Here is a 14,704-nt window from a genome sequence, read left to right on the forward strand (position 1 = left end):
GCAACCCCATTCTTCCTTAAGGTGCAGCTGATTGCTACAGGACGGGGGACCTGATGCTTTAAGGACTCAAGCCTAGTTAATGGTAAAGATAGCAACACAAAATCAGTTTTCCAAGGTTTTTATGACCTTAGGTAGAGGTCGGAAGCTGGGAATTTAACAGCAGAGCTGCTCTTCTTAGACCTTTTCCTTGCAAGCATCTCAGCTGTGAAACAGCAATTGGAAGGGATTGGAATCCTGAAGAACTGGATGATAATCTCTTAGTTGTGAGATTAATTCTCTTTGGTGGCCTTGCTGCATAGGATTGGATAGACGCAGCATTCCCACGTTAGCACACTTGTCACATCAGTGTGATTTGGCTTGCCAAACCAGTCAGGGCCTGAAATGAAGTTCACGTCCTGGTTGGTGCTTTATATCCAACCTCTGATTCAGTGAGAATAACACGGGAGAGATTGTTAGCAATGTCCTTAAAGAAAAGGGACAAACTTGATAAAGGCTTGTTCTATAAGATGAAACTTCTGCCCTAACTGAAGTCAATATATGCATAGATGTCAACTGCTTGCAACACTCTCCTGTACTGTTTGTGCTGTGTTTTGAGGCTTGTGAATACAAACTGATACGGTGAAGTCAGCTGAGAGCAGAAATGGAAGCAAGGATGGTTCCATGATAAAAACTCACAAGGGATCTGAAAATGTAAGTGGCTGCTGAGAACTGGAGAAGAAAATAACTGAGATTGCTGCTGTGCCCTGTGGTGAGAGTGGATCTGCACGTATGCCTTGCAGAGTCTGAAGAGAAGGATGAACTTACGAGCAGTGAAATAAACGGATTTTCTGAGCTTTGCTGTCACATCCGTGACCTGGAGATGGTTTGAGGCATTCAAGTGAAGCATCTCAAGGAAAGCTTGTGTGGATTTGTTGGTGTAAGGAAGATTCAAAGATAGCTTGAAGCAAAAATTCAAAGGGAAATTTGGCTGAAGCTAATTTTTATGGTAGTGCTGCTGTTGTCCTTGTCTCTGTAAAAGGAGAAGAAGGGGAGAGAAGGGAAACCTTTATCTCACTGTCAGCAGCGGGTTTCTCTTATTCTTAGTGATAAGAAGCACTTTGGTGTGTGGTGAAAGTAAAAAAGATTAGTTGTTTTCTCCACATTACAGAAAACCGAGGTGCCAATTATTTCACTCTGAACGACTGTAGATTTGGGAGTTTCTTGTAAAGGTTTAGTTTGTATAAAACTTACTTCTTCTATTCATCAGTACATTCTCTGCTGGAAGGCACGTATGGTAAAATCTGCTCTTTTATCCGGAGTCACCAGGTGGAATAAGTACTGCTGCTTCCTCTCTTTATTTTTTGTGATAACTAGGCATAATCTTTCAAAACAACATGAGGGCGTAGCTGACGAAGGGTTGTGCTGTCAGAGAACTTCTAAGTGAACGTTTGTGGATTTGGGAGGTAAAAAGTCAGACCTTTCTGCATGCCACTCATTATTCAGCAGTGCTGTGATCCGGCACTGCCACAGGTGCCTCCTGAAGGCTGAGTGTTGAGCAGCAGTTAGGCAGACGTGAATGTTTATGGAGAAAAGCTGATGTCTGTACTACAAACTGTAGCTGTGCTTTGGTGATGATTTCTTGAAGTGCTGGGCAGGTATTTTCTTGGTAGGTTGGTATCATGTGTGCACTCTTACCTTTACTCCAAGGAGCTGGGCTAAGTGGATAACATCTAAATACATTCCTAAGATGATGCTGGAGAATTGAGAACAAAGCAGTGAGACAAAACACAGCGTGCTGCTATGCAGATGCAGCTATTAGAGCTGTTTTCTCTCCTGACTGAAGACTTCTTGGGAAGCAGTGGGGGAAAATAGCTCCACATTTATAACAGCAGATTTAATTGAAGTTCTGAAAGGTACTGGTCTGTGTTGGTCTTACAGTACGGCTGCTGTAAGAAATTATCTGCCTGATTGAAAGCTGCAAATCGTAATTTGGAGAACAGCGATGGAGTAAGATGCTGTTGCTAAGCTACCGGCATTTTTATGACCTGCTCTTTATTTACTTCACAAAAGTAGAGCAAATGAGACTGTATTTTAAGAATCCGTGTTTCAGAGCTCGCTGTCTAATTCAACGTTCTGGTGACCTTAGCTAAAAATAAGTCGGGTGGCTTTTCACATTAGCATCTTCAGTTTGGATGCGACTGCCCTTCTTTGTACTCCTATCCAGCTCTGAACAGGAGCTGACACACTGAAACGGTGCTTAAGAGACTAACCTGGTTTTGTTTTGCTTTCCCTGAAGGAGACAAGAGAAGAGAATGAATTTTCTTGTCTTGCTTTAAAATCAGTTTTTCTGAGGAAAAAGCCCATCAATAGTAGAGGGTAGAAAGAAGCTAAAAGGACAGAGAAAGCTGGTGTACCTCCTGCAGTTACACTGTCAGGATCTTTAACATGCAGACATATGCTGTGAGCATCAAATATATTTCCCTTTTCAATTCTGTGACTTTTAACTGTGATTTGGCTTTATTTTGAAGAATAACACTGTAATTTTCTGTTTTCTGTCCTGGCAGCCTCCGAAAGTAAAATGCTTGACAAGAATCTGGCATCCAAACATCACAGAGACAGGAGAAATCTGCTTAAGGTAGCAACAGCATTCTTTTTTTTTTTTTTATATCCTGAAGGTCTTTCTGTGTGATGAAATGTTGTATGTAATTTTCAAGTCGCTGTTACTTTTGTCAGTGGTTTCTAGAAATCAGACCACTATCTGCTAAAAACATAGAAATATACAGAAAGTGTTGTTCTTGCTGTGCAATATGTGCTGGGTAGAACCTGACTCTTCAATTTCAGACTTAACTTTAAGTTTTGTTTAGGATAAAAGTGTAACATCCAATCTGGACACAGCTTCTTCCCTTTCCCTCTTTCCCCCTTTCCCTTTTTCCTCTCCTCATAGGTGAATAATTTTCAGGCCCTGAGAAGGCTGAAGGCTTTGCTCTGTTAATGCCTATATTATTTTAGTGCTTGGAAACTGTTTTTCAGAACGGGAAAAAAAAAATCTGTTTAACTTTACAATAACTATTCTATATGTATTTATTTTCACATATAACATCTACTGAAAGACAGATGCTGGTTATAAGAAAACAGAGTTGGGGGAACATGAGGCGGGGTATGAAGCCCAAAAGCTGACCTTTCCCAAAGGAACCCAGCTACACTGCTGGCAGGTTTTTCACAATAGTAAATGTTTCCTCTTCAAAATCAGTTCCAGAAACCTTGTGATTTCAGTGTTTCATCTCGTGTACCCAGTGGTGAAATTGGCTGGAAGCTGAACATAAACAGAAGTAAGAAGCAGGACTGTCATTTCTCAACTTAATGGAACATGAAAGAAATACTAAATGAAGCATAAGCGGTGAAAATAAGTAAGATTGAAAGCTGTTCTGAAAATCCGAAACAGTTGCCGCCACATGTAGCAAAGCAGTGCTTAAAAAGATATATTTTGTGTCCTTTAGATTTGAAATACAAGGTCCTGGTGCAAACAAAGCTTTCACAGGGTAGCCTTTCTCCCTTGGTGGGCAGCTCTGGCTCATTGGTTGGTAGCAGCTGGAGAGCTGATAGCAGTGCTTTGAGCTTCAGTGATGTGCTGCATGCTTCTGAGGAGCTGGTGCTGTTGGAGGGTGGTGGTGTTTACCTGGTCAATGGAGAGAACCTGGGTGCTGTTAATCAAAGAGCTGAAGTAAAGGCAAGGAATGGATGAAGTGTTTAGAAACTGAACAGGAAATACTGGACACCAACAGATAGGTAAAAGTTTAAGCTTTGACTATTAGAGCTGTATCTTTTGAGGTTAAACAAAGCCTCCTCGCACTCTTGAGGATGTTTCAGTGTGTCTATTCTTCAAATGATTTTAATTATGTCAGACAAATGTAGTGTTGGAACATCTTAATTCTGGTTAATGAAGTGAAGTCATTTCTTTGGCGTCTGCACTGAAATGTCAGCTTTATTTGATTGTCAGATACTTAAGCACATTAAACCTTAGAATGTCTTACCGTTTAGATGGGAAATCTAAAATAACCCAGACTGCTAGAATGGAGAATGCAATCTATATATAGTACCTGCAATCAGCTTCTATCAGTCTCTTCATATAGAAATGTCTTTGGGTACTTATTAAAGCAGAAGTAATCAGTATTTTTCCAGCTGTTTTCTTCTGAGCATACCTTACAGCACGGTGTGTAATTGTTCCTAATTAAAACACAGTGAATAATTAAACTTGAGTCAGGTGCAATAGATTGGGGCACAAGAAGCATTCTTCCTGTACCTTATGAATTGCAGTCACTCAAATTAGATCTGGACCATACTTACGGATGTTGCTTGGAAACACCAAGGTATCTAGAAACAATATGCTTACCACATACACCAGTTCATCCTTTTCCTAATAATAAAACTTCTAATACATATCCCTGATTTTATTTCACCTCTGTTGATGATCTTTGGCTTTTTTTTTCTCCTTGCCCACATAAGCTTTTGGAAAAGCTTAACCACTCTGAAGTTTTGCTGCTTCGTAGCCGTGCTTCTGCTTATGGTGAGAAGACAAGATGTGGTTTCTTCAGGCACCCTGTGCTGGGGAAGGGCTTTGATTAGGAGCCAAATGATTGTTTCTGATCTATGGGAGGAAAGGGGGTGCTGCTCTTAGAATGGGTTATATCAGCAAATCTGAAATACGAGGCAGAGCTACGCTTATCTGTCTGCATTGCTTTCCTGCCACAGCTCCATGAGAAATGAGTGTGTCCTCTTCAGTCCTGGCTGCTGAGCTGGAGATTCGCATAGAGAGAGAGGCTTTGGGAGCTGCAGGGGTGTTAATGAAGTTTGGCTGGTGTTCTCAGGTGCTTGGAGTTCTGTCAGTTGATACTTGCATGCTTTTTTTGTATGCACTCACTTATTCTTAGCTCTTAAGCTCACTGGGGGCTGTATGGTAAAGTAAAGGGAAGTACTGCAGCAAAATTGAAGGAGAAGAAGAAAGCTTATAAGGTCCTTTCTTTCTTCAAAACCTGAAAACCTTGGTTCTTCCTTGTTCAGCATCATTTTTGCTTGTTTTGCTTTACTTTTATAACATGAACAAAAACAAAAGCCCAAACGTTTTTTTAATGTTTTTGAAGTTAGTTTTGGGTGCTGTTGGTGGTGGAAGCACATTTTGTCTTTTCAAAGGCACTGAAATGGGATTAGCAATGTGGTTAAGATGGGATACTTGGTCCATTCATCTTCTTCCTGGACTCTTAAAGGGATAATGAAGTACTACAAAAAAAACCCTGCAAAATGAATAGCTTTAGAGTATTTCACTTTAACCCTATCAGTTAGCAGCAGAAGCTATTGCTACTGATAAATCCCTGTGCTTTGTTACTTTGCTGTGTGAGTTTTCAGTTTCAGATTGCTTCTTAACAGAGGAAGTCAATTGTGAAATGATGCTTACAGGAGTTTCTCAGATTATTAACTTTGCTTTCGTGCAGGAGTGAGACTTCTGCTTTTCTCAGTCTTTCATCACCTGTGGTGTTTCTTAGTTACGCTCCAGTCTCCAACACTTTTACTCCTCATGGGTGATGATGTTTTTACCTGGGAGCTCCAGGAGTGTCTGACCGACTGAATACACCTCAACTCTTTCATCTTGTAAATGGCTCAACAGTTTCAGTGGCCTTATTACATAGCACAGTGTGCAGGTCAGCTAAAATTCATACCTGTGCACGGAGGAAAGACCAGAGCTATTTCATTTTCCTATCCCTGATTTTAAGAAGCTGCAGCCCTTGTACAGAAGGGAGGATGATAATAATCCTCTCTGATAAATAGATGTCTCTCCAAAAATATTCTCTTAGAGGGATTGAGCTGTGCCAGATGTGGTAGGAGCCAGGACGTGCTGCTGGAACTGCCTGCTCACCACAGATGAGCGTGTTTGGAAATGGAGCACTTGTGTGTCTGTGCATTCAGGGGTAAATAAAGGCTCGGTGTTGGGGGTGCCAGAAGGACTGCTGTCACACTTAGTATACTTAAAATAATTTGATTTTTGACCAAGCTGAGCTGTGTGAAGAATGTAATTCTTGGACAACGTACCGATTTTGGTGCTTTTAAAAGTCCTGATGCTAGATAGAGTGCAAGAGGGATGTAATACTAACGTGGCAATTTCTTCCAAAGTTGTTAAAGCTGTCTGAGAAGACAAAGTTTCTCTAATAGAAATTACAGTGTATATAATATGTTTGTCTTTTTTTCAGTTTATTGAGAGAACATTCAATTGATGGCACTGGCTGGGCTCCAACTAGAACATTAAAGGTACTATTTCCTTTTAGATACGTACAGCAAACTAGATAATCTTTTAAACTACCTTTACAGACTTGTGAGGAGTCAGATAAATGCAGTTTGCTCTAGGAACAGCTGTTGTGTTTTTTGTCTTTCAACAAGCTGGTGACAATACTGAAACAATTACTGTGCTAACCAAATATAGAAATGTTGTCTATTTCTAGTGTGCCTGCTTTGAGTGATAACAAGTTTTGTGGGATGATATGATTACAGTAACCCTGAGAAACCACTTCCAGTAAGGGTGGTCTGATTTCTTGGTGGTCTTTTTACCCAGGCAACAAATAGAAGAGCATGCTGTGAGCAGGACTAACAGTAATCCATAACCCTTCCAATTTCCATTGTGTTGACAGTTCTGACAAGCCAGCAGGCTGTCTTAAGAACGTTTTTTCCTTGGAAGACTAAAAGGCACAGTGCATTTGGGAGAAACACCGTATGGAACATAGAATTAGACTGTAGTTACTGCTGTGCCTTGAATCGTGTTTCATCCCCAGTGTTGGAACTGGTAAGAAACATGTCCACACTTCAGTACTGCATAAGCAGGCTGCTCCTGCCTGTTCTAGTAATTCCAGCAGGGAAATGACTGCCTCTGCCCTGTAAGCTTGCCTTGCAGTCACGTTACCCGAGTCACCACAACGTAAGTAGAACTTGCCCCTTATGAAGTTGATGGCAGTTTTGCCACCATGATTGCAGAATGGCATCTGAGGTCAGTCCCACAACAGCTGGGCAGTGTGAAAAAATTCAGAGCCGTAGTTCCTGGCTGAGATACACATCCTTTGTGACAGTCTCCCCAGGAGTGCCTCAGTGCAGCGAGTGCCCTCATCTCCATGCAGAAAGCACTCCGTTGTCTGCTGCTCCATGACCTCGCTGTCAGAAGAGTCTTGCAGAGGACTGAGTAAAAATCTCTCCAGCTTTTGATAGGAAACCTGCTAGAATTTGTTCCCAAACAGCATTAGCTGGGTCGATAATGGGTGAGCATGTCAGCTGTTTGTTTCTCTTCGAAAGCCAGATTTAGAATTTTTGTCTAATACCTGCTTTGCTTTTTCTAACTATGAATGAGATCTGTGTCTTCCTCCTTTTAATCTCCAAAACGTCCTTATGAGCTGCCTGATTTCCTGGAAAGTGGAACCAGAGTATGTTTTTTTGTGTTTTTTAAATACTTTCTGCTTCTTTTTCATCAGTAAGCATACTTTGTCTTCTCTCTTACGTTTCTGTTTGCAAATTAGCTTAAATTGAGACATTAGGTAATTGAATACACTGCTTCTGTTCTTGTTTCTCTATTTCATTCCCAGAGGAAGTTTTTGGACTACAAATGTTTAAGCTTTAGACAATTAGAAAATTCCTATGCCAGTAGTACAACTTGACAAGAATGCACATACGTTCTTATCTCTTCTAGCTTTATTTACAGTATCTTAGGAAGATTAAAGTAGTGTTTCATGTTAAGACTGTGGGTGGGAATAATTAGTGACACTGTATTTAACTTCCTATCGTCAGTAAGGTTAGGAAGATATGTATTAATTTTCTTTACCACTCTGTTCTTGCATCAGTTTACTAATTAATTTCATAGAGGAAACATCCTAGTATCTCAGTTGCCAGAAGAGTGAAATTAATGAGCTTTATGAAGCAATTTAGGGTGTTTTTACCCTCCGTAAATTAAAATCTAGCATCCCCTCTGGGTTTCATTACTCCCCGTGGGCATTGAAGCACCACAAATTTCATACCTCTAAACTTGTGAAGTTTGTCTGACTTCAGGTTTTGTTTTCAGAGGGCCCATTTTAAGCAAGCGGTTTCAGTCAGCGTTCCCTCACTTGTTCTGCGATGGCTTCGTGTGGTTTTGCAGTGCCACCACAGCAAGTACCTGACTTCCATGTTTTGCCTCTGTAGAAACGTGGTGATCGCATGAAGTAGCTTCACAAAAGTCAAGCAGGAATAGCTGTTAGGGATGCTGGGAAGCTGCAAGCCCCGTTTCCAGAACAGTGCTATTAGTTTGATTAGTCTCCAAGTGCTCAGATTCCAGACCAATTACAGTCCTTGGATGGAACAGACAGCATTGTGCAGGTTTGTCTCCAAACAAGTTACTTTTCCATAGACATGAATCATTCTGTGGTAGGTACGTGTTCCCTATCGAGCAGAGCATTATGTGGAGTGATGTGATTTTGTAGGAAGGAGCAGTGCCCAACTTTGTCAAATACTCTAAAATGCTGCCACAGTGTTTTGTTGGAGAATGCAGGAAACATACTGGATTTTGATGACAAATACTGTCAGGTGTCACCAGTGCAGCCATTCTGCGTGCATTAACAAAGCCATTTAAATAGATAACAGAAGAAGAGCCTACCTGACCTCAAAAGCCACATGCACAAACCAAGCCAGCTTTGCCTTAGGCTGCTGCTGCATTCATCTGTATGATACACTCTTAACCTTTCAGAAGGCTTTGGAAGTTTTAGATTGTCTCATCTTCCATATCCTAGTGGTGGCAGCAGAGCTCTTACATGAAAAATCCTTCAAAATAAGTTACTGTGACCTTCTTAATACTTGCAGTATCAAATTGGGAGCAACTTGAAGAGGCTTTCAGATTGCACCTTTTGACTTTCTGAAAACAGGCCAAAAAAACTGTGAATATTTCCTGATAAAATGTGTTCTGGCAGCGTACATAATTCATAAGGGGGGGAATAAAAGGCTCTGTGAGTTCTGTATCCTGGCATTTTGCTTCACTTGCTGCCATCTCATTCACAGCTGAACTCTGTCGGAGTTACCAAGTGTTGAGCATTGTGCTGTCTTCCAGTTCTTCCCTTTATGGGAACTGCAGCCTGTGTGCTAGTGAAGGCACTGATGTGTGTGGTCTTCCTGAATTCCTGTGTTGGATGGAGCAAGTTGAGTTTTAACCCTGGAAAGAGGTTGTGGGTAATGTTTGAAAAGATTCTCTCTGTGTATTCTTTTATCACCACTGATGCAGTTGCAAATATTTTCTTTATCCATAGAAACAGTCCTGAATTCTAAATTCTTAAAAAATAAAAATAAAAATCTGGCAGCTTGCTCCACAGAATTATGAAATATACAAAGAGAGATGCAGTACTTCTAGACTGATATTGCAGTGCAATCATTCATTGCTTTATGAGTTAGCTGCAGGCGCTTGCTTACCTTTCTGTCTCCATGCTGTGAGGTTTTGCATGGTTTTACTGCATACTTTCCTCTCTAAAACAGAGTATCTATGAAGCTGAGGACTGCAGAGGTTACTTTAGGTTGAGTCTCTCCAAGTAGCTTCCTTTTTTCAGTTTCTAGGTCTCATAGTAAAAACTGGAGCTTTCCAGGTGGAAATCAAAGAATTTGTTTTAATTCATTCTGCTCTCAGATTTTCATTTCACTAAAGGTAGCAGTTTTGAAATGCCTGTCGGGAAATAACGGTGTTATTGCTTTAATACCTTGCTTTTTCCACCCTCAGGAGTTTCGATTCTGAACCCAGAATGCTGCAGCAGCTCCTGCTGCTCCTTAGCATGCACCTCCTTGTGCCTGGCTCACCACGACCCAGCTGCCTGGTTAAGCCAGGCCTCCCTAGTGCTCATCAGCTTTGTCTGAAATGCTTGTTTTGACTTTGCTGTAAAATTATCTCGGGTGATTGAGCTGAAAAAAAAAAAAAAGTCTACCTATTGTGATTGCCTAATTGGTTCTAAAAGTCAAGCTGTTTCTTCTGCAATTATCTCCAACAAAACTATAGCTGGAAATTGGTCAGTGACTGATTTATGAACCATAGAAATGATCGAGGCACCGCTGTGTAATTCTGACTCTGCAGGGCAGAGCATGGTAGTGTTAAAAACAGTATTTTAAAACGTCTGATGAACGTCCACAAGGAGAATTTGGGTGAGTTCCCTGTTCAGGTGGAGCTACAGTGAGTTTCAGATAACTGGAGGACTATTTGCAGTAGGATTTTCTTGTTTACTGTTCAAGTTTTGATACCTTTCAGTTCTTACCACGCTTTAGAGTGTTGCTTTTGACATGTCTTATTTCTGTCAGTAGACAGGAACAGGAGTGGGAATTCTCAAGGTTCCCTCGAACTATAGCTGTGCAAACAGCTTCTTATAGCAACCTGTAGGAAAATGCTATGTTTTCCAGGAATTCATTTCTGATATCTTCAGATAGCTGCTTGTGTTACTAAATAATCTAATCTACAAGGTATTAAAGGCTTCAAGAATAATTTACAATAACCTGTCATTAATTGAAGTTTATTCACAAGAGGCTTACTTATTTAATTAGCGTTTATGAGTAAATGGGGAAATATCTCCTATTTGTTGTGTTGGTTTTGCTTTTGTCCACAGGCAGTAAAGATAGTTTGTTTGAAGTCATGTAAATGACAACCTGTAATCTGGTGGAGAAGTAAATGAGAGGAACTTCACTTCATATTTCCATTTACCAGCATTTAGGCACAAAGCTGTTTAGTTCTTAAAAGCTTTGGTGTGAGCACAAAACTTTCATTCATTGTCTTAATGAAAATGGGTGGTTTGCTGTCAGGATTTTATGTAATTAGTGTAGAGGAGTATTTTCAGGAGCAATAACTGTCAGTGTCTTCAAGATGAAGGGAAGAAGAGTAAGCCTGTATGTCCTGTGCCATTCTAATGTAATTCTTGCTGCTGATAGTACCTCTTTCTCAGCCAGCATTATGGTAATGCTGTTTGCTGTAATGGCAGTAGAATCACTCCTGATTTGAGTTCCACTGTTGATTTATTCAAATCCCACCTTGTAAGGTGTCTGCCAGCTGTGTGCCAAAATCTCCAAGCACATGCTAGTGGAGGCTGCATTCCTACATGGAACGTGCTTATCCCCCACTCCAGCACAGCCAGTAGCTGATTTCCCTTGCACCAGAACTGCTCTGCGACCTCAATCACCACACTGAAAGTAGGGACATGGGATTCTGCTCCATAATTTAATCTGAACTGACCACCACCAGGTCCATCAGTGCCACACAGCGCAGACCCCATGTGCTGCTCTGCCGAGGACATCTCTGGTTTGCCCTTGCTGTGCAAGACCGAGCCGTTCCTGGTAGCTCTGCAGGAATGCTGTGGGGCTGATTAGCACCTGAGACTGGGGAAGCCTGGCACATGTTCACTGAAAGCCAAATTGCGAGGGAGATTTTGCTCTTCCAGTGCTTTCTGAGCATCCTGGGTGATCACAACTGAGGTAGGTAGCTGTAGCTATTGCAAAAAGGCATGACTTGCCACAAGGTGCCCTTCAGTGGTTCTTGTTTCCTTCTCTGAAGGAAGTCAGCTAAAGAAAGGAGCAGTGCGAATTGCTGGATTTTCAATACCTTTGCTCCCTAAAGTGCTTAAAATGTCCATTGTTGCTGCACTTGCTTCTTCCTCTTTCTTCTCCAGCTCTAAAAATCGAATAGGCTGCAGACAAAAACTTCACCCTGTATTTGTTAAAGTTACGAGGCACTGAGTGTGATCTCTCAGATCTGACATTATTTCAGTTTTCCCATAAGGAAAATTCCCATTAGGAACTTTTTCTGCAAGGGGTGCATTGTATTGTATTTTGATTTTATAAATCTGCTTGTCAAGATTTAGTTTCTCTCTGCACATGCCAAAACCAGTGACGAAACACAACTCAGTGTCCTCTGATAACCTCTGCTTCATAAAGGATTTGCAGCAATTTTCTTTCTCTGCATTAAATGGCTGTGGCAAAGCTGAATCTGTTCTTTAAACACAGTTGCTGTTATCACTGGCATACTTTGTGAGTGATTTCGTGGAACAGTGTAGTACATTGTAAAGTCTAATTAAACCATGCTTGTTTTCCCCAAATTGTTGATTTCTGAATATGCAATTTGCATTGACTTTAATCAATTGAGTAGACTGGTCTCCGGAGGGCGATCGCTCCAGTGTTCGTAATTGCTGTAGCGTAGTTCATTAAGAACTATTGCAGAGTTCCCCTGGGAACGATTTCCAAAACATTGTCTGCTTGCTCCAAGGTGAGGCTGGGGACAAATGCCAAGGAGTCAGGAGCAAAAGCGGGGGATTTCAGTGAAGTGCTCCTGCATGCTTGGCAATTCACAGCTGTCTTCGTCTAGGAGAGGAACAAACCATAATTGTTCCTATTTTCTTCCCTCCAGTATATTTGAGCACAGAAGAAATCGTTTTCCAGCCTTCCTTCTGTTTTTATTATTGTTCTTTTGGTGTTTTTTTTTGGTGTGTTTGCTAAGTGGAGCAGCTCATGCCATTTAAACTACCCAGAGCCCTCTAAGTGAGCTGCTGCTGTTGTGTTTGAGTGGGAAGCATGAGCTGGGACTGCAGGCACGTGAAAATTAAGGTGGCCCTTGGGATGGACTGAAGAATACCACTTTATTGTGGGTGAAAGTGGTGCTTTAGCTGATGTAGGAATTTAGCAAGATATTCAGCAGTGTTACATGCAGTGTTACATGCAGAGAGCAGGACAGGAAGAGGCTCAGGGTGTGACATTATCACTCTCTACAACTCCCTGAAAGGAGGTTGTGGCAAGATGGAAGTTGGCCTTTTTCCCCCAGGTAACTGTGATAGGACAAGAGGGAAGGGCCCTAAGTTGTACCAAGCGAAGCTTCAGTTTGGGTATTAGGAAACATTCCTTCTCTGAAAGAGTGGAGAGTTACTGTGACAGGCTGCCCAGGGAGGTGGTGGAGTCAGCATCCCTGGAGATGCTCAAGAAGAGCACTGAGGGATGCGGTTTAGTGGGGGTGGGTTGGGGTTGGACTAGATGATCTTTTCCAACATTAACGATTCTGTGATTCTGTTCTGTGATTCTTCGCTTTCCAAAAACCTGCTTCTTCCCTAAGCAGTCTTCTGCCAAATACGCAGTTTATAGAATCATAGAAACATAGATAGAAAATACCTCTAAGATCACCTAGTCCAACTGTCAGCCCATCCTCACCGTGCCTGCTGACCGTGTCCCTCGGTGTCACATCTACCCTTTTATTGAATGCCTCCAGGGATGCTGAATCCATGGAGAAGTGTCTGCTGTCTCTGGAATTAGAGCATGCTGTGTTTTTCTAACCTCGTAGACTGGCAGTAAGATTTCTACAGTCAGTTAAAGAACAGTGATTCACAGGGAAGAATCCAAAATGGTTGTGGAGGCACACTGAAGGGGCAGAGAAGTTCTATAAAGGAAGATGGGCTAGCATGCTTGGTTCTCTAGCCTGCAGTGAAGAGAGAAGGGTGCTGTGCTTGGTTAGAACTGAGAGAAGAAGGGGAATGGAGCTGGAAGACCATCTTGGGCAGGTCTGCAGGCAGGAGAGAGCAGCCTGCAGATTTCAGCACACTGTTTGCAGTTGTGCCCCCTCCTAAATGGCAGTGTCCAAAGCCTGCCATGGTGTTTTGCACTGGGCTTTCTACTCAATTTTTTAAAACCTCCCATCAGGCATCTGCTGGTATGGATGATCGCTGCTTCTTTCATTGATCTGAACAGATTAAAGTTTTTGCACATAAGAATCGTTTAGCGACGAGCTTTAATTTAATTAGTCTATGAGATCAGAAATTCTCCTTGAATCTCTGAGGAAGTTGCTTTGGATTGGAAGTTCATTAGCTGCTTTTGTCTGGCTTGTTCCCTGCCTAAATTAGTGTAGTAAATACACTTTGCCTGCTGGGGGAAAACCTTCATTTACAATTTACATGTTGACTCTCTCTTCAAAAGAACTGCTGTATGGTTGGTTTTTTTTTGTTTTTTCTTCCCAGACATCTAAAAGAACAGCTAAACACTTGTCTCTGACTTGGTTTCAATGGCATCGCTTTTGTAAAGAGCTTGTGAGAACTGCCACTTGTGCATATTTGGTGACTAACTGAATGAGGACCTCCTACAAACACAAGGCTTTGAGAGTCCCTGGGCTGGGGAGAGGCTATTCCAAAGGCCCTACTTAGCTTTTTGCCTCTTTGCTCTTGACCTTTCAGTGTTGCTGCAGGGTTTATAACTCCCTCATTTGGTATGCTGTGAATAAACCTAGGGGAAGGGATTTCAAGCTACTTTTCACTCAAAGGCAGGAAAAAAATGCCTGAGAACGAAAAGGGGCAATTGTAAAGTGTTCTTGCTAAGTCTGATCTGCTGAGTTTCTTGCACTGACATCATCGTGCTGTGAGAAGGAGCGTATTTCCTTCGCTATATCTTCTTCCACTTGTACAGTGGATTTAACCATGCACTGCTCTGCTGGGAAGGTTAACCCTTGCTCTTTGATTGGAGTATGATAGTTGAATCTTCCAAATTAACCCAGTAGTGGAGTGTATAAAACCCACCACCCCATAACTACGTTAAGCACATGGAAGAAAATAGACCAAAAAAAAAAAAAAAAAAAAAAAAAAAAAGACCATTTTCCCCAAAGGAATATTCTCTATGTGAGCATGCAGATTCCTATGCTCAGTTCTTCTTCTGCAGGTACTTTTTCCATAGCAGCAAAGTC

General features: G+C 41.6%; 1 protein-coding gene across 3 annotated transcripts in view; it reads left to right on the forward strand.

The window, feature by feature from the left end:
• Window positions 1-14,704, forward strand: part of UBE2F (ubiquitin conjugating enzyme E2 F (putative)) — a 66,036-nt gene that overhangs the window by 24,594 nt on the left and 26,738 nt on the right. For all 3 annotated transcript variants that reach the window (XM_042874218.1, XM_042874220.1, XM_042874219.1), the window contains 2 exons: window positions 2,544-2,614; window positions 6,219-6,276. In XM_042874218.1, the coding sequence (XP_042730152.1) occupies window positions 2,544-2,614; window positions 6,219-6,276 (129 nt within the window). The remainder of the gene's footprint in view (window positions 1-2,543; window positions 2,615-6,218; window positions 6,277-14,704) is intronic.

Source organism: Lagopus leucura, unplaced genomic scaffold (assembly GCF_019238085.1).
Source record: "Lagopus leucura isolate 7727_CA_CO unplaced genomic scaffold, USGS_WTPT01 Super-Scaffold_100012, whole genome shotgun sequence".
Taxonomy (NCBI): domain Eukaryota; kingdom Metazoa; phylum Chordata; class Aves; order Galliformes; family Phasianidae; genus Lagopus; species Lagopus leucura.